At 40.0% G+C, this 26,201-nt stretch overlaps 2 protein-coding genes across 2 annotated transcripts in view; one reads left to right on the top strand and one right to left on the bottom strand.

Annotated features, from left to right (window-relative positions):
- Window positions 1-26,201, top strand: part of LOC134677481 (alpha-1,6-mannosyl-glycoprotein 2-beta-N-acetylglucosaminyltransferase) — an 81,342-nt gene that overhangs the window by 31,418 nt on the left and 23,723 nt on the right. Inside the window, exons 3-4 of the mRNA XM_063535963.1 lie at window positions 4,532-4,630; window positions 5,246-5,379. Of these exons, the coding sequence (XP_063392033.1) occupies window positions 4,532-4,630; window positions 5,246-5,379 (233 nt within the window). The remainder of the gene's footprint in view (window positions 1-4,531; window positions 4,631-5,245; window positions 5,380-26,201) is intronic.
- Window positions 6,685-24,625, bottom strand: LOC134677437 (uncharacterized). Its single transcript, XM_063535906.1, has 9 exons — window positions 24,556-24,625; window positions 22,360-22,443; window positions 21,738-21,817; window positions 16,971-17,121; window positions 15,121-15,222; window positions 13,192-13,343; window positions 12,239-12,310; window positions 8,015-8,129; window positions 6,685-7,057 (listed from the first exon to the last, which is right to left on the bottom strand). The coding sequence occupies exons 1-9, from the start codon at window positions 24,559-24,561 to the stop codon at window positions 6,836-6,838; spliced, it is 984 nt and encodes a 327-aa protein (XP_063391976.1). The 5' UTR covers window positions 24,562-24,625; the 3' UTR covers window positions 6,685-6,835.

A 26,201-nucleotide genomic window follows, 5' to 3' on the forward strand; every position in this document is an offset into this window, starting at 1 on the left:
TACTACCAAAAACTAGTAACTTTAGGGTTATAATCGCCCAAATCTAAAAAACATTGCGGTTTATTCAATTTTTGACAAAGTTGCGTTCGGCGCTCAAGGTCACAAACTTGGATTATTCATTGAGCAAACATCATAAACACGCCTGCAAAAAATCAGAACTACCGGATTTGACGCAAACGCAAAATGTATAATTTTACTGTATTATAGTATCAAGTAAGTATTTTTTTTTCAATAATGCTCAGAAACGAAGTATAGTATAGACATGTCAAATATAAATATTAACGTCTTTGTAAGGCAGGATTGGACATTCTATAGAGTTAGAGTAAGTGTATGAAACAACCAATTCAGCTAGGACTAGGGATCTAGGACTATCTAGATCTCGCAATTTCGAGATCTCGCTAGATCTCGCACGTATTTTCGAAATTTAACCTAGTTGACAGGAAATCTCGATATATGCAATCTCGGTCGAGATCTCGATTAATATATTCGAGATCTCGAACAAGACTGAAAGTGAAATACTTTGTTTTAAGTAATATATGACCTTAGATTCATGTTGTTTAGGCAGTGCTATTATGTGTCCGGCTTTAGCTCTATTATTGTTACGCAGTTTCTAAGTAAAGGCAAATAGTGGTTTAACATCGATAGCATTTCATAGAAGTAAAGTAAAAATTAAAATTGATTTTATGTTAAATATTTAATTTGTTGTTGTTATTTTCAAAATATAACATAAGGTACCTTAAATAAGTAGTAGGTATGTCGGCGGCATATCGTAAAATCGTAATCCTTGGCGTATCATGAAACGCCATCATTTCCTGATCTAATATTAACCCAGGCATATCACGATCTTCCTTATGAAAGAGACGGCAGATCCATCAGAGCAATGCATTCTTTGATATTCCTAGCTTCATAGCGGGCGCATTGTAAAATAATTGATCGAGAAATCATATACATATTTTCAATTATTTTGTAAATGACTACAGTTATGACTACGGTTATTAGAAACCAATTATAGTATGTTTAATATTCTTTCTAATGGTATGCATCACCAATTGATCAGTAAAATAGAACCCGAGAAATAATGATCAGTTGAGGTCGGTCACCCGCCATTTACGTGACGGAACAAAATTCATCATTACTTTGTTATATGTATAATATCATACATCAATAAAACTTATGTTTTTGGAAAGCTAATGACATTTTTCGTATATTTTATATAACATTAATTGCGGTAAAGTTATAATTTATTGAGTTAGACGCATGTTTTGTCAGTACTTATGCCATCCATGCACGGTAAAAAATCATATATTTTAAATATTTTGTAAATGACTACAGTCATGACTACGGTTATTATAAAACAATAATTGCACGTTTAATACTCTTTCAAACGACATCTCACACGAACCGATCGGTCCCATAGGACTAAAGACGTGAACAAATATCAATGCTGGTCGGCCGCCCACTTTTTCCTTCCTTTTTTTCGACACGTCCCCCCCCCCCCCCCTCCATAAAATAAAAACCGGTTTATTCATATTTTTGAGACCACGAGGAACACGTCCATACCAGTTTTAGGTATTTAGAAGAGATGTCGACGAAAATCGTGAAGGAGACGACTTTTGTTTAATTTGCCTATGGACTATAGGAATATCAGAATATCACACCTTGAGGTTTGCGCAAAATGGCTGGTGTTCGCTAGGCAGATCATGAAATGTCGGCGTTTCATTATATTCCTAGGAATATCTCGATACGCCCGATTTTACGATGTCTATGGAATTCTTAGAGATTATTGTTTAAAATAACACATTTTAGTTACTTTGTCAAATTCGATCTCGTCGAGATATTAATGTCGATCCCGAAAATCTGACTGTCGAGATCTCGAAACACCCAATCTCGATTCAAATTTTTCGTGCGAGATCTCGAATCGCCAATCTTGGTGCGAGATTGCATTCCCTAGCTAGGACCTTAAATTGCTCGACAATTACGGAGCGTGACTGTACCTAAAAATTTTGTATACCCATAACCATGCAATAAAATATTTTTGATTTTGATTTCTAATTTGAAATATTAGAATCAAAAAGTTCAAAATAGATTGTACCTATGTAACTACAAAAATGTGTTCCCTCTCAACGCAAAACCCCTTGTGTCTTAGGAGGATCTAGATATTTTCACACAAGACGGTTTATCGATAACTTCTTACATCACTAGATCATCGACATTAAATGTCGACTATTGCCCATCACTTTTCTGGCTGTGTACGTATTTAGAAACTTGACTCCGCCCCTAAAATTAGTGCGATAGGGACAACTGCAGCTGAGGCGAAAAATCCTGCGTAAAAATGACAAAAATCGAGGTTTCGTAGTCCTCTTTTTCCTCCTCCAAAACTTAACCAATCGTAACCAAATTTGGAAATCTAAATGATTATGAAATTATCTGTGTCGGACCGTTTTGCTTTTTTGGCTAATTGATATCAGTTTTGAATACCACGCCTCTCATTGCGGCATAGTCAATTAGGCCATTTTGGCCATTTTTGAAGGGCTCTAGCGCCTTAAAAAACAAAAATATCAAAAAAAGCAAAACGGTCCGACACAGATATTGACAATAATAATCTGTGTTGAAAAAATCATTGCTCTAGCTTCAAAAACCACGGAGGAAAACGAGGACTACGTTTGTATGGAGAAATGACCACTCCTGTTGGCTCTTAAATTAGTCCTATTCGGCTTTCGTCACTCATTCTACATTGAAAGCCACCGACGATTGTGACGAATGTAGAATGGGTGAAGAAAGCAGAATAGGACTAATTTAAGAACTTGACGAAAAACTAATAGGATGACCCAAGACGATACCAAATGTGCTTGTTCTCATACTAACCTTAAGGGGCCCACATATTACCAGTTCGCCGGACGATATCACCCTGTCAGTTGTTCGGAGCTCAGTGTTGCTAACTTGGCATAAATGATGCCAGATCTGGCATATTTTCACTCGCTTTGGCACCAAAATTTTCCATTTAGCATCTGGCATATTTTTTAGCATAATTTAGTCTAAGTCAAATTTGCTCCAACTTGGCAGCAACAATATGCGCCATCGCCTTATATGGTTAATATTTTCATATAAATTTTGACTTTTGTGAACGGATGGACGTCGACGGACTATATAAAGTTGGTCAAGCAGATCTTGTCAGTAGAAAAAGGCGGCAAATTTGAAAAATGTATGTGTTTTAAGTGTCTAATTTTAAGTGACATTTTAGCATTTTTTTTAGCATAAGTATTTCAAAAAGGTTTGGCATAATTTTGGCATAATCTAGACATTAGTCTAGCATTTTACCAAAATACGAGTTGGCAACACTGTCGGAGCTGTCAAATTTTGCTTATAACTGACAGGCTAATATCGTCCGGCGAACTGGTAATCAGTCCCCTTTAGAGAAGCGGTCGGTACAAGCGGCCCGCGGGCCACATGCGGCCCGCGAACCTCTCGCTTACGGCCCGCGAGCCTCCCTGGGTATTTTGTATATAATTTTGATAAACGACAATCGGCGCGATTCGAACTTTAAGATATCGCGCCGTTAGACATTCACTAGATATGAAATAGTAAAGATATGTGACTTTCCACGGCAAAAGGTACCTTATGGCAACTGGCGCTTACGCTTATTACTAACGCCGCTCCAATATTCAGTCGGGGTAATGGTACCTTTCGCCGTGGAACGTCACATATCTTTACTATATCTTATCTAGTGCATCTCTAATTCATTTCCCGAATCGCGCCGAATGTCTGCTAAAGTCACAAATATTACCAAAGCGCGGCCCGCGTCAACTTCGTTAACTACCATGTGGCCCTTGGCTGCTAAAAGTTTGCCGACCGCTGCTTTAGAGTAATATAAGTAAAGAAAGAGTGGTAACACTGGCACTGGTAACTCCATAGGGGCTGTCCATAAATTACGTCATCGATTTTTGACGATTTTCGGACCCCCCCCCCCCTATAATCATCCAAAAATCATGCTTCAAATAACCCCATTTCCTCCTACTTCATGCTACCGTCATCCGATGTCCAGACACCCCCCCCCTAGTTTGAAATGACGTAATTTATGAATAGCCCCATACACCAGTTTACCAAAACACGAGATATTTTGTAGCCGACATCTAAGTAGCGGAACTATCAGTACCCCTACTTGACACCATCAGATACATCGGAGCGGCCAAAGTGCTCAATTATATCTGAACACTAACGCCTTGACATTAAACGCTTGTTCAAATAGGTACCTACTATTTTAACCTTTTCGACGCCGTGTCAAACACAAAAGCTGTCACTCTGACGCCACGTCACCGAAGTGTCAAAACTGAAATTGAACATTATATGCATATGCACGTAGGTCTATGGTATGTGACCGATTAATCCGTCTTTGGCGTTGAACCTGCGGCGGTGCGGATATATCGGTCATTGGCGTCCAAAAGGTTAAGCAAAAAATAATTGTAATTGTGACATTAATCTGTGCGTGACACATCTATTTATCTCATCTCATGCTGTCCCTTTCTGTTTCCAGAAGAGCTGATGAACGGAAACGACACGTCAGAGCAGGTGCTGGCGCTGGTGCCACAGGAGCTTCATAAATATCTAACCGTCCATCCTAGGAACAATACTGGTAAGTATTTTATCAACTTAAGAATATACTGTATTGTTTGATAAATATTTGTGACGTTATCTAAGAAAAGGGACCTTATTGTCGATGGAGCTTACGCCATTATTAACGATGCTCCGATATAAATACAATGCTGCGCGACGCTGTGCGGCGTAAGCGCCATCGACAATAAGGTGCCTTTTCATAGATAATGCCCCATTACATTCATTTTCTGCCTGAAACACAGGGAATCCTAGTTCAGGCATTTGTAAACCACTTGTCTCTATATAAATTCTTAGTCTTTAAGAACAACCACTGTACTATACTTTTCTCAATAAATTATTTGTATTTGTATTTGTATTTTGAATCGCTTTGTTTGATTTTGTTTGATATTTCACTGTTAGTATTTTCCTTGTGTTGGTGTGGTGAAAAATGATGTGTTCACTCGGTGGCAAAATTTGTTGAACACTCGTGCCTCGAAGTCCTCGCAACGCTTAAAATTCTATTTTTCGAACCACTCGCTACGGTTGGGGTTCAATTTTGGGATCTTTCGCTTGCTCGGTTATCAATATTAGCACACAAGGTTAAACAACAACTTTGCCCTCTTGTAAATGTAATAAAAATAACAATTTCTTCCAGCAAACTCAACAGAGCTACCCAAGAATATAACAGAGATCCGCCGCGCCATCAAACGGTATAACGACGCACAAACCATCTACAATGAGGACATCTACGGCCCCGTGCTCAACGATACCGTCATTATAGCCATACAGGTCAGTGATCACAACAGTAGATAGAGCATGTCAAGTAATGCCAACGAATAGAGACAAAGAAAGTCAATTAACTTTCAGGGATCAAAACTAGAGATGCCCCGAATAGTGAATTAAATAATTTCAAGTAAATAATTTGGCCGAATACCGAATATTCGGCTCCCCTCTCGGCCGAATACCGAATATTCGGCATGACATGCGAACATTTTGAGTCACAATTATTATGAAAACTGTTCGCCAACAAAGCACAACGCTTGCTAAGATATGTTTTTATGTTGAACAGAATCAATTAATATAATTCTATAGAGTCAATCAAATCAGGCCCATGATAAAAGTAAAACAATTTGGAATCAACAAATGCACAAAAACGTGTCTTCGTATTTAACTACTTTCCTAGAATACATTTTAAATATTAAATATACCTAGTTTTTGGTATTTTTTTTGTGTAATTTTTCTTTTTAGGTAGGTGCAACAGATATTCGGTATTCGGCCGAATAGTAGGCAACATTCGGCTGAATACCGAATATTCGGCAAAGTGGCCGAATAGGCCGAATATCGAATAATTGCCGAATATTCGTGGCATAGAATCAAAACACTTTTATAACATACTAGTGACCCGCTCTGGCTTCGCACGGGTTAGCAAATTATACACCTAAACCTTCCACAAGAATCTCTCTATTGATAGGTGAAAACTCATGAGAGCCTGGGGTCCGCTTGACAACTAATCCCATGATTTGACGTAGGCACTAGTTTTACGAAAGCGACTGCCATCTGACCTTCCAACTCAGAGGGGAAACTCGGCGTTATTGGGATTAGTCCGGTTTCATCACGATGTTTTCCTTCACCGAAAAGCAACTGGTAAATATCAAATGATGTTTCGTACATAAATTCCGAAAAACTCATTGGTACGGGGTTTGAACCTGCGACCTCCGGATTGAAAGTCTCACGCTCTTACCGCTAGGCCACCAGCGCTCTTAGTTAGTTTTTAGGGTTCCGTACCTCAAAAGGAAAAAAACGGAACCCTTATAGGATCACTCGTGCGTCTGTCTGTCTTGTCTGTCCGTCAGTCACAGGCTACTTTCTCGGAAACTACTGGACCAATTAAGTTGAAATTTGGTACAAATATGTAAATTAGTGACCAAAAGATGGATATATATTTATTATAATTTTAAAATACATAGGTTCGAAGTTATTTAAGAAAATAGCCAAAAAATTACTTTCCCCCCTCTTTATTTCCGAAACTATTGGGTCTAAAATTTTGAAATAAATACACAAAATAGTTCTTTACCTATAGATGACAGGAAAACCTATTAGAAATATGCAGTCAGGCGTGAGTCGGACTACTTAGTTTTTGATCCGACCCCTACGGGTTTTTTATATTTACATACTCTTATTTTCTCACAAAAACTCCAAGTTATTCGTTTATTTTGTAAACCAATTTTTAAAACATTATGCACTCTTAAGGCAGGAACTTGGGTGTCGGCATCTTCCTCCTAGCAAGCAGCAACTGCTTGCCCTCCAGGCCCTTAGTCTTCACCGGTTTAGGAACCACCCGCCAAACCTTAGGTGGTTTCTTCACCACCTTCTTTTCAGAATAGTCGGGGAGATAAACCAACTTCTGCATCCAGATCAGCTGGAGTTCTCGAGGGATGTGCTTCTCTAAAATGAATTTTCTCGGGACCTGCAATTTGGGCAAAATCTAAACCAGTGTTTTTCACCGATATTAAATTTTCGCAAGACATATTTTAAACTGCTTAGACAACGGTTTCAATCACTTGACGTGCACAAGTTGCAGTCGCTCCGAGCACTCGAGCTTGAGGAAGGACCCCCGACGGGCCCGAAACATGTCTCCAATAGCGACTAAAAATTCAAGTGAAACCGTTGTCTTCTAAACAGTGTTTTTCAGTTTGTGAATCATGAAGCTCATCGGTAAGGTGGGGTAAGACTTAAGACGTAAGACAGTACTTACAAGTCAAATAAGAGAAACCAGAGTCGTTAACTTTTGTTGTATTGTCCACAGAAGTGATATTTTTCTTAAATGTGTTTGACAACTTTGCTTTGTTAAACAATTAGGTAGGTACAGATGTAGTGCATAATTCTTTACCATCGTATTTTCTCGGAAACGTCCGTATTTGTCATGCTACTTCAGTCGACCATAGTACTTTTTGTACCGAGACTGACTGAAATAGCCAGGACACGTTCGTACGTTTCCGTGAAGAAACGATGTAAAATATGGATGGTCAAGCAAATCTTGTCAGTAGAAAAAGGCGCGAAATTAAAATTTTCATTGAGACGATATCCCTTCGTGCCACATTTTAGAAATTAGCGCTTTGCTTCTACTTTCCTTATGCGCACTGCCAAGGAATGGAATTCCCTGCCGGCGTCTATATTTCCGTGTTCTTATAACCCGGCAACCTTCAAATCAAGAGTGAACAGGCACCTTCTGGGCGAGCTCGCTCCATCGTAGGCCACGTCTACGCCTCGGCTAGTCTGTGGCCATGAGTAAGCCCATTCATAATAAAAAAAAAAATTGCCGCCCTTTTCTACTGACAAGATCTGCTCGACCAAGTATATTATGCACTACATGTGTAACTATTTCATTTTTTATTATGTAACTGAAGTTCATTGCTTTACTCACAAGAATTTCGTTCGAAGGTTCTTCAATAAACTCCTTGTAATGTGGTATACGTTCGCTTTTGTCCCACTTAGGGATCCTCGCAAACTTCACTTTGGGAAAATCCGGCTTTTGGTACCTAAAAATAGAGTAGACGTATAGTCTGACAAAAACCGGGCAAGTGCGAGTCGGACTCGCGCACGAAGGGTTCCGTACCATAAAGCAAAAAAAAAAAACGGAAAAAATTGCAAGAAGAAAACGGTCACCCATCCAAGTACTGACCACGCCCGACGTTGCTTAACTTTGGTCAAAAATCACGTTTGCTGTATGGGAGCCCCACTTAAATCTTTATTTTATTCTGATTTTAGTATTTGTTGTTATAGCGGCAACAGAAATACATCATCTGTGAAAATTTCAACTGTCTAGCTATCACGGTTCGTGAGATACAGCCTGGTGACAGACAGACGGACGGACGGACGGACAGCGAAGTCTTAGTAATAGGGTCCCGTTTTACCCTTTGGGTACGGAACCCTAAAAAGAGTAAAAATTAAAAGGCTAACTGGCTACTGTAGTGTCGTCCCGTTCTCTTATATAAATTGATTTGAAAGGGACGACTGTAGTATTGCCAATTCACAAACAGCGACACTCCTATCTGAACATCGGTGGACCTTATTAAAGAAGGCATAAGGTCCACATTACAAATAACAGTGTGGGCGATGGTATGAGAATTGTAAGGGGGAAATTCACGGAGCTGGTGATGGTAACGGGACCACTTATCAGCCTTATCAGGTTTCTTGAAGCCTGGGAGCCCTAATACAAGAATTAGGCCCCGTAGACCAAGTCTTGGAACCGGTATTGAAATACCTGTTAATATCGTTCCAAAACCGTTATATTATTTCGTTCATTAAAATAATGTTCATTAATGTAAGTATTAATTAATGTATTGTAAGTACCGATTTTTTGTGCTTACGAATAAATCAATTATATTCTAAAAAACTGGTTAATTGATGAAACGCGAACCCACAAATAACGTTCGCTCTCCTAACCGGTAAGAAGAGGGAACGGAACTTTATGGTTCGCAGGGAACGATATAATACCGGTTACTCTTGGCTTTCGGAGACTCGGTTAAACTCGTTATCATACGTGAAAGAGATCGCAATACTTACTCGTTCTATCTCGCTTCTATATTTTCAATTTAACCGGTTAATTTCGTCCTCGAGAACGAAATGAGAACGTATATGGCGTAAACCGTTATCTCAAAAGAACAGGCCGCGTAGCCAAGATGCCAATCGCTAACGCTCCGTAGCGATCGAAACGCAACTGTCACTGTCACACTCATGTGGAAGAGTGATAGAGATACATAATGCTTTTCGTTGTCGAAGCGATAGCGATTGTAACCTTGGCTAGGCGGCCAGTTCTTTAACCGGTAACCGCAAACGGAAACGAAATCCTTTTCGTTCCCGGGCGAATGAACGAAACCGGTTTGTCAAATGAGAACGGTTTCCGAGCCTTGCCGTAGAAAACATGTCAATGCCAATCCCTAACGCTACGTATCGAACGAAACGCAACGGTCACTGTCACACTAATATGGAAGAGTGCTAGAGAGTAGGGCTCCCGGTATCCGTGTTACACGCCGAAACGAATACCCGTGTTCTTAAGACCGGCGGTGCTAAGAACACGGTTTACACGGAACCGCCGGGATCCGGATACGTATCCAAGAAACGTTCCCAAGAAACGTTTCTCAGATACGTATCTCCGTTTACACGGGTACTTAACACCGGCCCGAACGGATCCGAAACAGTTTGAGCCAATCAATGCTCTAGGTCTGGGTATGCAAGGTCTAGTATTGAATGTTGAATTCAGATGAACTCGTTTGGCGTACGAATTTTTTAAAATTACATATAACAGTTTTAACACATGTATTAATATAACATATTTAGCCAACTATACAATATATGAATGGAAGTATGTGTCCCTATTCTATATAGTCTACTATTTTTAATTTTAAACCTACTCGTCCCTAGTTTAGAACCTTATTTTTTTTACTATTATTGCTTTTAAGCTAATTTCATTACATAATACATTTCAATCAAAGAAACACATTTTATATATAATGGTGTAAGTTATATAGTTTCGCGAAGAATAGGTGTGCAGACAAATACTACCTGCTACTACTTTGTGGTTATTTGTTATTTTTATCAATTACCTAACTGTTGCGCGAGAACAGCAAATCTACCAATGCTGCAAAAAAAAGTACACACAAGCGGCATTTGAAACGCAGGATTTCACGCGAGAACCATAAAAACCCATGCTACCTTGGTTACCTTGCAATTATATTGTCAAATACATTAAGATAGAACTCAAAATTGGTAATCATTCATATTCACTTGGGTCACTTTCACACTAGTGCTCAGGTAATAAATGCCGACCGGTGGTGTTCCATTCATTTTAGAACGTGTTGTTTTCCAATACCCTTTTGTCTGATATCGCCGAAAACAAGTAGCGTCCCAAACTATTATCAGAACTGCCACAACCAATTACAGTGAAACCTGGATAAGTGAGATCTCAAGGGGCGAGCAAATTTGTCTCACTTAAAGAGGTTTTCCACTTACCCAGGCTCCCAGTTAGCCAGGTACAAATAAATTTCTGTCTCATTTACAGAGGGTTCCATTAATAGAGGTGAGAATAGAGTATATTTCAGTTATAGAGGTGGTTAATAGGGTATTTAGTAATTATCTTTAAAAATAAATAAGGTAAAAGAATCCTTGTCCGTAAATATTTTTTTAGTCTATTTAAATATTTCTTTGAATTAATTTTGAATGATTCTCCAAAGGATAGATATTTCAAAATTAATTTAAATTTGATATGGACTTCAATGCGTATTAGAAATTTAATAAATGAAAATTTATTTTTTCGTGTTACTTATCAAAATTTCAGCTTTCGTTTCGATAGTTTTAACTACTTACATAAATTAACTAAATCAAACTTGAAGTTGTTTAGACACAATTAGGCAAATGCGGAATTTGTGGATTGACTAAGAGTTAGTAAGAATACGGAAATTGTTCAATGAAGTCCAAGTTAGAGAGGTCATAGATTGACGTTATCTCAGATACAGAAGTCAATTCCCTATAAAATTCCAAAAAACAATTAGGAAAATGTAATCTTATAAATATAGTCTCAGTAAAAGAGGTAAAATACACTCTCTGTCTCAGTTATAGAGGTAAATGTGACTATAAAATCACAATAACGAATCCCAGTTATAGAGGTTCGTTTTTTCTCAGTAACAGAGGTAATTCAGTGCTAAAGTGTCGGGACCACACCATGAGTCCCAGCTATAGAGGTTTCTCACTTATCCAGGTCCCACTTAACCAGGTTTCACTGTATAAGCTTTATGTCGGTGTAATAAGGAGAACCTACTAGTCTACACATATATGAAATTGTAAGAAATTCAGCGGCTAAAATTAAAGAAGCAAATGTATCCAAGCAAATGAACAAGAAATAAATATGACTTTTAAAATATTGTGTTTAAGTAGGTATGACTCCAGTTCGCCACTTAGTCGGCCAATTTAAAATATTTTTGTTGTTTCGTTGCTAAAAATTGTAAATTTATTAGTACAGTCTTAAAGTTCATTTTATATGATAATAAGATAATGAATTTAAGAAAAGTCTTACTTTCTGTAAAAACAAGTTTATTTGAAGTCTTATATAAAATACTATTTTGATAAGTAGCATAGGTATACTGTACATATTTCTAATTTTCTACTCGTATTGCAACATTGCAAGGAAAAACTACCTGCTCAGAAAAGGGTTATGTAAACCGTTTATTGAATTTCGACTCTATGAACCACGGAATAAGGTTAAATATGACGGAAACTCGTCATGAATCTTTTGTCTATTTATTTGTAGCTCTTAAGTACGCCGGTTCGTTCCTTCGCTACTTGTCAAGGACGTGTCCGGAGCCACGGGTAAATAAGATCCGTTTCTTCGAATACCCGTTTATCCGTGGAGACGGATCTTAATTACACGTTTCTTAATTACACGTGCGGAACGGGCCAGAAAACCGTGTACGTGTTATTCGGAAACGGGTATTCGAAACGTGTAAACGAAACACGGATTCGACCGCGAGCCCTACTAGAGAGACACAAAGCGCAAGCGATCGTCACCTTGGCTAGGCCGCCTGAAGTCAAATTGCGGTCTAAAAATTATGCATAAGACACTGTTCTAAAGAGTCTTATTGGCTTGACTTACCAAACTAAGTCCCAGTGGTCCATATACACAGGTGCAGGCATTATAATCCCCATAGCTCGGAGAATACCACATCTGGAATTAATATAGATACTAATGTGAAATGATATGAAATAATGTTTCAGAAGATTTATGGTTAATTTTTGAATAGTGTTTTTTCGACATTAGTATGGTAATTTTGTATTTTTGGATAATCTGATTTGTAATAATCGTTTTCGGAAGGGTTCTTAACAACAAAAAATATACTGTACGAGGCACCACTCTACTTTTTATATAGGTAGTTAGCTAGAAGCGGACGTTTAAATGTTGACATTTATTTGTATAGCACTATTTGGCTATTTGTAAGGCGCATTTGACATGTATATGGCATTTTTTCGACTTTGTAAAAAAATACAAAATATTAAAATACAACAACAACAAAAAAACAACAACAACAAACAACAACAAACAAATACAATATAATATACAATATATTATTTATTTTGCAATATTAAAATTTTTATGGCACTATTTATTATTTTTGTGGCATTTCTGAGACCCTGACGACATTTTTATGGCACCTTTTCGACATTTATATGGCACGATGTCGACATTTGTATGCCATAATTGACATTTATACGGTCAAAATATTCGTACAAATATCGCCATACAAATGTTGCCAATAATATTTTATAGTTCGTTTTTTTAGCATTAGAAAGAACTTCGCAGAAGTAAGCTTGTGGTTCCAAATCCGGCACTTTTAGCGGTAATATTTTGAAGTAAATTATATGTATTGACCATGCTACATTACATAATTCAATAATTATTAACAATTAAAGAGCCTGATAAAAACTGCACGCTTGCTTCTGTGGACTTCTTTCTAATGCTAAAAAAAACGAACTATAGCGAAATTTCATACACAAATATTTTCCCAAAATATTTGTGTATGAAATTTCCCAAGAAGAATATATACATACCTGGTCCAATTCTGTCGTATCCCCCAACTGGGCCCGGTCCGGGATTTGAACCAGGTGCAATGCGTCAAAGGATAGCGCGGGGGTAGGCCGATGCTGCGGCTGAATTTGATGAACTCTGTGCTAAAGAGATCGCGGACCGCTGAAGTTATCCTCTGAAAGAATTTTTGTCTTGGATAATTTTGCCATGTTCTAATCTGTATCAGAAGAGATCTGTAGAGAAGTTATTGTTCGCGTCCGTACTTCCGTAAAGTACCTTACATAGAAAGATGTTAACCAAATATCACGCGAGATGGCGCTGTACCCTAAGTGCCGATTTCTACATCGCGCTATTGAAATGTTTACGGGGATTGTATATAAGGGTTTGGAATTATTTTTAAAATATTGGCTTTATTTGTGACTGGTTGTTTATTTTCCTTCATTGATAAAGAACGCCCTTTTTGATAAAGTTAGGAGTACATACAGTTATCCTCTGAAAGATTTTTTTTCCTTAGACAATTTTTTGTAATGCTTTAAGTTGTATTTTTATGTGGTATATCTGTCTTGGCATCAAATCACCAATAGTTATTAATGTAGTATAATTAAGAAACGCAGGGATGGCCAGCACCTGCATTACCCTCTAGGCAGTACCGTCTTTACCATAAGGGCACACGGGGCCCGTGCCCAGGGCCCCATCCCCAGGAGGCTGGCTAATAAATAAAAGATCATAGTAGAAAATGTTAGTTTAATTAGCTCTCGTTACTTTCCAAGAGGGCCCCAAATAGTTGTGCCCCGAGGCCCCAGCAGAGTTTAAGAGGGCCCTGCCTCTCGGCTTCACTGTCTTATCCAGTTATCCCACACAGGAAAGGCGAGCCAATATCTTGAGCCAGGAAAGGGGATCTTTCTAAATTAAAAGTTTATTTTATTATTTTTAATTTTTAACAAGCAGAAACGTCTGCGAACGATGCTATTAAGCTTAGAATAAATTTAAAAGTGGAAAAAAATTACTGTCTTGGGTGAGACTTGAACTCACGGCCTCTGGATCGATACTCCAGCGCCCTGCCATCTGACCAGAGGCCGTGAGTTCAAGTCTCACCCAAGACAGTAATTTTTCCACTTTTAAATTTATTCTAAGCTTATTTTATTATTGTTGGGTATGTTGCTTCTAGAGATGCAACGGATAGTTGTTTGGCCGGATACCGGATATCCGGCCTGGACACTGGCCGAATATCCGGTATCCGGCCGCCGGATATTCGGCCGGCGGAACTATACCTACATTTCGGTTTTTCAGGTGCGCATTCTGCAGGTTTGACCTGTTTCCTAGTAAACGTTCGCGCGGACTCATTTCTAGGTTCGAAATGAGTGCGCGTGCAAGTCAGTGGAATTATTAAATTGTTTTAAAATAATAAACAAGTACGATTATGACCTTGTCTGTTTCTTAAATCCAATTTGTTTACTCCGAAATCAAGCAATGTTACTATCCGGTATCCGGCCGGATAGAAGGACACTATCCGGTATCCGGCCGGATAGTAAAATAGTGGCCGGATAGGCCGGATACCGGATAGTAACCGGATATCCGGTGCATCTCTAGTTGCTTCACGGTTTATGAGACAACCTTACTGGGATTCGAACCTATAGTTGGTTTTTTTTGCATTAGAAAGAACTTGCAAGAAGGTAAGCGATCTTGACATGTCTTTTAATTAAAAAACGCTTTTTAAAAATCAGTAACTGTTACTTATGAATGCAGAAGAATATAAATTATCGTATTAGATTCATAATTGTTACATATTTGCCGTGACTTATTTTTAAAAAGCGTTTTTCAATAAAAAGACACATCAATATTGTTCACCTTATTTCTAATGCTAAAAAAAAACGAAGTATAGAGGCCTTCAATTTCGTACGCAGGGTACCAAACATTCCACAGTGCCGATTAGGCTATTCTAATGCACTCACCTGGATATGCTCTAAGCTATGTACCCCGATCTGAGGCAGATGATGACCGTGTTCCAGCATCAGCAGCCTCCGTCCATTGATTTTGTTATCCATTATGCACTCCTACAAAAAACGGGAGGGACAGATGTCATGTACTGAAGAAAAATAACCAAGCCAGGCGTGGCTCACTCCGCGATTTCGTCGCATCGCTACAAGTACACGCGGCCCACACCAGTTTTGGTGTCTAGCAGTAGGGGTTGCCGCGAAACGGAACGGACACTTGCTCGCGCTTGCGCCACCTTGCGGTCATATCTGTCGTAATAGACGCGTTATGTTAGAGAGTGAATCTTATACCTAGAACTATTATTTATACTGTGGGCAAGTCCGTCAGCGAACGCTAAAAGAGGGGTTATACACGGTGTAACATGAGGAAACCGAATAATTTTAACCACGCATTTCTGAGGTCAAAAAAAGTAAAAAATGTAATATGATTTTAGGTCAATTTCGCCAAAAAAAAATTTTTTTTTGTTTTGTTTTTTCAATTTTTTTAATGTATTTGTACATAGTAAATAAATGTTATTGGTAAACATGTCACTTAAAATTGATTTTTAAATTTTTTTTTCGTAGAACCTACTTTTTGCAAAGTGTTACTTGTCACTTTTTGACATCTATCAATAAGGATATTTAGACTACGTCCCATAGCAGCAACATCACCATCAAAAAGGCCTTTTACACTATGTAACAATAAAAACTTGTTTTTTTTTTAAATTAATAATATCTCTGAAACTAGGCGAATTTCAAAAAAGTTTATAGGACATTTTTGTCTCTAAATATGATCAGGAATACGCTGTTAAAATTATTCGGTTTACTCATGTTACACCATGTATGTTTGACGGCAATAAAAGACTAGAACGACATAACTGTGGATCGTGGATAAGGTAATAGGTTGTGGAAGGTAGAGAGGCAATAGAGAGTACTCTCTCCAGGCGGGTGTTATGCCTGGGGACCGAAGTCCGCCGAGAGTTGGTCGGAAGTTATATATATGTGACGTCCCACGGGTAAAGGTACATTATGGCGGTTGGCGCTTACGCTATTATTAACGCCGCTCCAATATTGCGTCGCTATGCGACGTAAGCGCCGGCCGCCATAAGGTACCTTTTCTCGTGGAACGTCACATATAGCAACTGACATAACTTCGTAAGCGCGATGTAGGTCTCATACTAATTGCGTGCTAGCTCCCTAACGCCATCTGTTAGATTATTATGGCACGACGTTGGCAGTGACAGCTAGAGGAGACGCCACAAGGTAATCGTGGGCATTTTAGACTGCGGGGTAATTTAAACTAACCGAAATATCTTCCATGTTTTACATTATTAAATAGAGTCACACACAGACACACCACATATTTTTCGGTATCTGGACATACATGGCACTCTAGTTATGGCCCTCGCGCTGGAGTTAATAATGTAAAACGTGGAAAATATTTCGATTAGTTTATATTACCCCGCAGTTTAAATTGCCCCCCTGCACCTTGCACGTAATCAACCGCCTTATTCATAAACGTCTACTAAAGTTGACAAGCCGATAATACGTAATCGTCTGTCCCTTTCCGACATATCGGTATGATGGAAAGGGACAAACGATTATTATCGGCTTGTCAACTTTAGTAGATGTAAGCTGAAATAAATGTGACCAAGGCCTCCAGTGCCCCAGGCTGGAATCGAACCAGCGTCCTCTGCTATCGCGGCAGGTGCCTGAACCACTCGGCCACCGGGCCACAGCGACATTAGTCAAATTTTCCAAGTATATGCACTTCTTACTGAAGGCTTGTGGCTTAGTAGATGTTTCTGAATAAGGGGGTTAGTGAATACCTTATACTCCGGCAGTCCAACTTGCCCCTCAATCCACTGAGCTACATCTTCCTCTGACCAATGGAATGCTTCTGGAAACTTGAGCTGGTCTACAAATATGGCTGCCAGCTCGTATAATGTAGGCGGTGTTTGCAAACAGGGTCTGAATTTCCTGTTAACGTAAGCACACAATGTAAAAAAAACTGGTCAAGTGCGAGTCGGACTCGCGTTTCAAGGGTTCCGTACATCACACAATTTTCAAAATATTTTTGTACGTGAAACGTGACGTGAGTGAAACGTCTTGAAAAACCCGAATGGGTCAATCAAAAACCAGATGTAACATGAAGTTTTCTGGCGTGGTGGCATATCTCTACATCTCTGAAGATTAAATGCCGAACAATAGTACCTACAAGTAGGGCATGCTCCCGGGAATTCCCGGTTCTCATATTCCCGGGAATTTTATGGTGTCAAAAGAACCGGTACTGAAGACCCGGTACCGGTACGTCCCGGTTCTCATCATATGACTATTTATTCCCATTTCAATAGTAGTAATGTTTTTGTACTTTAGCTCGGGATATTATATAACATTTAATAATGGTGCTATGAAACGGGGGACCCAAATAACCCGACAAACTAACCTGGTAAAGTAGGCATTCGTGCCGGCAGGCCGTGCCGTCATATAGTGTTGAGTGCATCGACTACGCTACGGCCGTGTGGCTCGGCCCAGGCGGAGGCAATGTGTGCCGGTTAATTTCGTAAAATAGGTTGGAACGCCAATTAAGTCTTTGTTTATAATAAAATAAGTCATTTATTAATTCTTATGCAATTATTTATATGAAAATAAGTCATTCATAAAGATTGTACGCTAACAGAAACAATTTCTTAAAAGTAATCAAAAGATGCCTTGAGAACCGGGAAGAACCGGGAATCCCGGTTCCGGCCATGCCCAGAACCGGGAAATGAAATTCTTGGTACCGAGACCGGTACTGCATGCCCTACCTACAAGTGTCCAAATGCGTAGAGCTGAAAACTCGAGCGTCCGACGGGTCGCGCTTCCTACAACTTCCGAAAGTGTTTTAAAAGCAAAGGCCGAAGAGAGATAATACCTACAGGGCGACCAAAAAATAAGTGTATTCCCGTACCCAAGGAGGTTTTGGGATTATACTGAGCAACTTTTAGTATGGCACCAACCCCGAAATCGCGAAAATAGAAGTATCCTCCCATAGAAAACGGACCAGCCAAAATGTATGACCCAGCCAAATTTTTCTTCGCGATTTCAAGGTTGCACGTTGGCAACGGGAATACACTTAGTTTATTTTTTAGCCACCCTGTATACCTACTGCTTTTTAAAACACGTAACAATAGTAACCCAATCAATCAGTACAGTCAGCAGCAGAAGTTGCTAAGCGGGAGAGTGGTTTAAAATGATCTGGACGCGACTTTATAGTTAAGACAATAAGAGCATGTCAGGGTAATTTTGAACACCTCGGCCGCTTAGCAACTTCTGCTGTTGACTGTACTACAAGTACCATTGCGACTATGTGCCAGATACAGCCTAGTCGCATTTTTTGTCTTCAGTCCGACTCTCGCTTGAAGCTAAAGGCACGCCTCTTTGGGGAGCTTCGGGCCTTCGGCCTTATGCGGATATCGGCCTAGGGCCTTCGCAATAGCTGTCTACATCACGTTTCACTTAAACCATTGTGGCTGTGTCCCTAAAAAAACGTTAACCGCATTTTTGTTCTTAAATCCGACTCACGCTTGACTCTAGATTTCTGATAGGTTTTCCTGACATCTTTAGGTAAAGGACTATTTTGTGTATTTTTTTCAGAATTTTAGACCCAGTAGTTTCGGAGATAAAGGGGGGGGAATGGTCATTTCTTGTCTATTTTCTTGAATAACTTCTAAACGTTTTATCGTAAATTTATAAGAAAAATATATTTGAGATTCTCAAAATGAGCTCTTTCGTTTGATATGTAACACGATATAGTTTTCAAAACTTTGTTTTTTAATTTTATCGTTTACCCCCCAAAAGTAGCCCCTATGTTTAAAATTCATTTGTTGACGTTACATATCCGTCTTTGGGTCACAGACTTACATATGTGTACCAAATTTCAACTTAATTGGTCCGGTAGTTTCGGAGCAAATTGGCTGTGACAGACGGACAGACGGACAGACAGACGCACGAGTGATCCTATAAGGGTTCCGTTTTTTCCTTTTGAGGTACGGAACCCTAAAAAAACAACGGGTTGCACTCCGGGAGTGCCGGCAGAAGTGAAAACTCAACGACAGTGTAACTCAAAATATTAATAACAGTAAGGGAAACTCACTATACTTCGTTTTTTTTAGCATTAGAAATTAGGTAAACAATCTTGATGTGTCTTTTAATTGAAAAACACATTTTAAAAATAAGTTACGGCAAATATGTAACAATTATGAATCTAATACAATCATTTATATTCTTCTGCTTTCATAAGTAATAGTTATTGATTTATAAAAAGTGTTTTTCAATTAAAAGACATGCCAAGATCGCTTACCTTCTTTCAAGTTCTTTCTAATGCTAAAAAAAACGAACTATAGATGGCATTTAAATCAAACACAGTGACATTGTCCGTCACACGTGACGTCACGCAAGCGCCCTGCGCCGCCTAAACGAAACAGCAGGCTCAGGCATACATTTTCGCCGCGCGGTAGAAAGAGAGGGTTACGCCTTACGTTGTCTCGAGTTTAACATTTTTCCCCACCTCAAAAAGTGCACAGCGCCGCTCAAGAAGTTTTCACGAAAAAACCGGGCAAGTGCGAGTCGGACTCGCGCACGAAGGGTTCCGTACCATAATGCAAAATAAACAAAAAACAAGAAAAAAAAACGGTCACCCACCCAAGTACTGACCACTCCCGACGTTGCTTAACTTTGTTCAAAAATCACGGGTGTTGTATGGGAGCCCCATTTAAATCTTTATTTTATTCTGTTTTTAGTATTTGTTGTTATAGCGGCAACAGAAATACATAATCTGTGAAAATTTCAACTGTCTAGCTATCACGGTTCGTGAGATACAGCCTCGTGACAGACGGACAGACGGAAGGACGGACAGCGAAGTCTTAGTAATAGGGTCCCGTTTTACCCTTTGGGTACGGAACCCTAAAAAACTCAGCACACGTTTGTTGTATGGGAGCCCCACCAACTGCGCTACTTGGTAAGGGTGCTTACTGGGCATTAGGGTCTAAATAAGCACATGCACACTATGGGGAAACGTGACATGGGGCGGTGCAGACTCTGTATGGAGGCAGAGGAGACACCCTTGCACGTCCTCACAGAGTGCCCTTGCCTAATGCGTACTCATGACTTAGGGCCACCCCATGCACATCTAGCGTCTTTCGAGCGTCGGCGTCTGGTCAGCGCTATGGAAAATGACGTCGCTGCGCAGTTGCGTCGACGTTGCGTCGAGCAGCTGCCATAGAGTTGTAAATTGCTATACCCTGTCCGGGTTCATGTTCACATATGTGTGTACCTTGTATACTTATAATGTTGTACATGATTGCAATGATTAAATGATTAAAATGACGCCGACGCTCGAAAGACGCTAGAGGTAGGGTGGACCTTAATCCTGGGCAGACAGATATTGCGCCCGGAGGAGTTAAAGTCTCTCGAGATCAAAAAGATCCTGCAGCTGTTTGAAGTTGCAGGCTTGGATCGAGAGTTGTAGTAGGTGGCGATCACAGTAGATCAGGAATGGTCGCAGTGATACATAGGCTTTGGAGCCTTATTTAGCCCCTAACAAGAAGACGAAGATTTTAAATAAGCATTTATTTTATTCTGTTTTTAGTATTTGTTGTTATAGCGGCTACAGAAATACGTCAACTGTGAAAATTTCAACTGTCTAGATATCACGGTTCATGAGTTACAGCCTGGTGACAGACAGACGGACAGGGTACCTGTGTGGGTACCTGTAAGTTAAGTAACCTGCTATAGTAAATCTAACTCTATTCTTTAAGCGCTAAAGTTGTTATCTATATGAAATCTTTTGTTGCTTTTTAGGGTTCCGTACCCAAAGGGTAAAACGGGACCCTATTACTAAGACTCTGCTGTCCGTCCGTCCGTCCGTCCGTCTGTCACCAGGCTGTATCTCACGAACTGTGATAGCTAGACAGTTGAAATTTTCGCAGATGATGTATTTCTGTTGCCGCTATAACAACAAATATTACTGAATACAGAATAAAATAAAGATTTAAGTGGGGCTCCCATACAACAAACGTGATTTTTGACCGAAGTTAAGCAACGTCGGGCGGGGTCAGTACTTTGATGGGTGACCGTTTTTTTTTTTGCCTTTTTTTGCATTATAGTACGGAACCCTTCGTGCGCGAGTCCGACTCGCACTTGTCCGGTTTTTATTATTTTGCACACATAATTAGCGGGATGGTTTAAGAAAAGAAAACAACGCCATTCATCGGCAGGTAATCTCAAGTGGATACCGACATTTTAAAAACCTTACGACTATAATACAAAAGGTCCACGCGCCATGGTACAGTCAGCAGCAGAAGTTGCTAAGCGGGCGAGGTGTTCAAAATTACCTTGACACGCTCTTATTCCCTTAACAATAAAGTGTGAAGATCATTTTCTACACCTCTCCCGCTTAGCAACTTCTGCTGCTGACTGTATGTACGCTGGCCCATGGGCCACGGTACCTACGCTGGCCCATGGGCCACGGTACCTACGCTGGCCCATGGGCCACGGTATCTACGCTGGCCCATGGGCCACGGTATCTACGCTGGCCCATGGGCCATGGTACCTACGCTGGCTTTACATAAGGTGCATCTTTGGGGAAGCACGTGCATTCTGCACACGTAGTCTTATCCGGGGTGGGATACACGATCTGTAAATGCAAGATAAATACTAAAATGTTATAACATTTATAACATCATCATCATCATTTTCATAATTTCAGCCTATTTACGTCCCACTGCTGGGCACAGGCCTCCTCTCATGCGCGAGAGGGCTTGGGCTATAGTCCCCACGCTAGCCCAATGCGGATTGGGGACTTCACATACACCTATGAATTTCTTCGCAGATGTATGCAGGTTTCCTCACGATGTTTTCCTTCACCGAAAAGCTAGTGGTAAATATCAAATGATATTTCGTACATAAGTTCCGAAAAACTCATTGGTACAGTCGCCATCAGATATATCGGGGCGGCCAAGGTGTTCACAATATCTGAACACGCACTCTAACGCCGTGACAATAGAGGTGTGTTCAGATATTTGTGAGCACCTTGGCCGCTCCGATATATCTACTACATCTGTAGCGAAGCGGGTGAGGGAATCAAAATTATATGTGTTCAGATCACTTTGAACGCCTCGCCCGCTTAGCGACTTCTGACTGTAGGCTACGGCCGCTACGGGCCACAGATTCGAGTACCTTCCGTCCAGGTATGACCACTGACGGTTTCCTTCGTGGTATCGGCGGTTCCCTTTTATGTTTCTTCGGCGGAGACTCTGATTCCTGCGACAAATGTTGTAATTACAATTAATTAATCTAGGAATAATATTGACCCGTAGACCGGGAGATAGTGACACATTTTACTGGGTCATTTGTACCAGTATGGCGGTTCGTCAGGGGTCTAAGCATGTAATGAAGGAAAGAAAAATGATGGTCATAGCGCTGGTACCGGCGGCCCAATCGCGTGGGCGTTAGTCGAACGTGTCGGATAAAATACGAGTGTCGAACGATTTGTTCCACAAAAATCCTCGTATTTTCCGATAGTCCATAAAAAAGAAGTAGGCGGTAGCGTAATGCCATACTTCTCCGGTGTGACTTACAGCCCGCCATACTGAGGCGAACACATTAATTTAAAAAAAACAATTCAACCATTTGTGCCAAGCTAATTTTTGCACAGGTGATCATCGTCGAGCAGCCATTCATGGACATCACCATGCCATACTCTTCGGACGGTTCCAAATGGCCGCCATACCGCCGCAAGGGAGTTTTTTTGCTAAACGATTTGTACCAGTATTGCATTTAAATTTTTGGAAAGTATTTGATAAAATGTGACCGTTATTATAATTGCCATACTTATAGTAGGGGGAAAAAGTGCTGCCATACTTGAAAAACTTATTTAATCGACACGTTTCAAAAATACGACTATGTATACGTAAAATAATTTTTTACAGCATGGCATCATCATATTCTGTTTGTTTGGATACAATTATACCTAAAAAAAAATATTTCAGATTATAACTACGGGGCGGACGACTGTGAGACTTAAGCCAAGACTTAAAACAAAAAACAATTTTTTGACGATTTGTACCAGTATGGCATTTGGATTTTTGGAAATTATATGATGCAATGTGACCATTATTATATTTGCCATACTTCTAATAGGGGGAAAAAGGGGCACCATACTTGAAATAAAAAAAAATTTTGTACACATTTGCCACCTCCTACAGGTATGGCATTATGAGATTTCCATTTATGATCACACAGAAAGTCTTGAAAAAAATTACAAGATGGTACAAATCGTTTAGCAATAAAAAAAAATTAACTCCTTTGCGGCGGTATGGCGGCCATTTGGAACCATCCGAAAAGTATGGCATGGTGATGTCCATGAATGGCTGCTCGACGATGATCACCTGTACAAAAATTAGCTTGGCACAAATGATTGAATTGTTTTTTTTTTAATTAATGTGTTCGCCTCAGTATGGCGGGCTGTAAGTAACACCGGAGAAGTATGGCATTACTTCTTTTTTATGGACTATCGAATAATACGAGGATTTTTGTGGAACAAATCGTTCGACACTCGTATTTTATCCGACACGTTCGACTAACGCCCACGCGATTGGGCCGCCGGTACCAGCGCTATGACCATCATTTTTATTTCGTTCATTACGTACTTAGACCCCTGACGAACCGCCATACTGGTACAAATGACCCAGTAAAATGTGTCACTATCTCCCGGTCTATCGGGCGTGATTCGAATTTGCGACATTACACACAGAGCGAGCATACGCGCGAGGCTATTTCCTCGCGCTAAAAACGGCCAGTGTAGACGTACCTCGCGCGTATGCTCGCTCTGTGTGTCCTCGGCCGACGCACCAGCCAGTGTAGACACACTGGCTGGCGACTATACTGGGAGGCTATTGCTCTACCATGGCTCTACCTATAGAGCTATCGCTGGGGTTCGTTAGGACAGTCTGATACTCTTAGTAGACGCCTCGCTAAGGCTACGGCCGCACAGACGCCTGGCTTGTCTAGAGCCTAGTGGCTTGCATCGGACGAAGCCACCAAAAACATACAGATTTGTTTACTTCGATACACGCTAACGCAGCATATTTACTACGTAGGCGCACAACACGAGGTGAATCAATCCTTTGATACCTACGTGGGCGATCTCGTTGCGAACGCGAACGCCCTGGGCCCGCCGCGCCGTGTCGCGTTCGCGGATTGTTCGCTTACGTAAGACGCAGCGAGCAACTAGCTAGGCGCCAAGCGTGCAGTGCGGTCAGTCGTCAAAATTATTCGTTTTACGACACTACGCGCTAGGCTCTAGAGTCTAGATGCTAAGCATGCCGCCTGTCTGTGCGTATGTAGCATAAGATATGTGGAACAATTACTTACCGGCATTCTAAATTGTTATAAAATCGTGTAAATGTTGTGTACGAAAACTTGCAACAGTCAGTTTGACACGTGACAGTAGCGATGGGCGAGTCGAGTTATCTGATTCGAATAATCCGAATCAACCTACAGATGAGTTGATTCGAATCAAGACTATTGGCAATCCGAATCAACTCGGCCACTAAACTGACTGGTAACTTGGTATCCGATCCGCTGACTCGGCGAATGAATCGCCAATTCACCAACTCTCCGAGCCGAGTCAACGCTACGCTAAGGCCATTCAAAAATAAACCTTAATTCGATAGCCCGAAGGTTCTTTTTACAACAACTGCCGCTTGATTCGCCATCCCGAGTCGAGTTCACTGGTAGTATGGCCATTGAAAAATAAACCTTAATTCTGTGTCCTGAAGGTTCTGTTTACAACAACTGCCGCTTGACTCGTTTGCGGCTCCGCGGCCCGTGACCAAGGCCTGTTCACTTCCTAAGAAAGTTATGTCCCCAAATAATTGCGCATGTGTGCGCCTGAAGCTTCTATGTGTGCGTTGGCCTCCGAGAAAAAGTTGCGAGTAATAAAAATAAAAACATTTTTCTACAGCAACATTGCTCCCAACTCTGATTTAAATTATCACGAATTTTATACATAATTAATCATAAAACGGGACTTAAAATGCTTAAAACTTAATTACACGCGATTAAGTTTTATAATGAATATTTGCTTCCAACTGTCTTTATCAATGTTCATAAAATATATGGAGGGTAGGTACGTCTACCCACCATAATAAAAAAATATATTTGTCAATGACTCTGTCCAACTGCTGTGGTTAAAGTTCATAACGAACATTTTATTTATTAAATCTTTAAATAATAAATACAACGTAGCGGTACAACCACTTAAGACTGTAAGTCTGTACTTACATAGATTACAGCAATGCACATAGAAAATGTGCTAAATGCGGAGCAATGGCTGTTGAAGCAGCCAGAGTGAAATTTATACAGCTTTAGTGGGTTCAGAAGGAACCGAGTCATAACGCATCTGGAAAGCGTATTAATTAACCGTGAAGAAATGTATGAATACAAGTTAGAAATCTGTGTAAAATGCCGTGTGTAAAGTGTAGTGTATCTGTGTGTAAAGTGTAATAGGTAGGCATGCCTAATGTTATTTGTATAATACTGAAAACTTTGTGAATGCGCTTTATTAATGTCTATTTTTAAGTTGTCAGGGTTTAATTTTCAGTGTATATTTCTATATGTAAAACATAATACAATGTTATAAACATAAATATGCCTTTTATTTAAATCAATAGATAATACCACAAACAAGGGGTAATATTTGCATCTTTCATATATTTCGTGATATGAAGATAACAAATATGTTTATCAACATAATTACTATATACCTATAATACCAATACCCGCCAGGCTAAACCGGTTGTTAACTTTAGTTCCATTGGTACACATCGAGGGCGCCAGTAGTATAAACGTATAAACGGTTGGGGACATTTTTTTGTATGGAGTTACCGTTCTTCTCCTAGTGAGTATTATATTCTTTGCCCGTGACCTTGTCGCGAACCACGCAAACCGTCGAGTCGAGTCAGTTCGAATTTCAACTCGGATCAGTGGCCGAATCGATTCGAATGATTCGAATCGAA

The sequence above is a fragment of the Cydia fagiglandana genome, chromosome 26 (assembly GCF_963556715.1).
Source record: "Cydia fagiglandana chromosome 26, ilCydFagi1.1, whole genome shotgun sequence".
Taxonomy (NCBI): domain Eukaryota; kingdom Metazoa; phylum Arthropoda; class Insecta; order Lepidoptera; family Tortricidae; genus Cydia; species Cydia fagiglandana.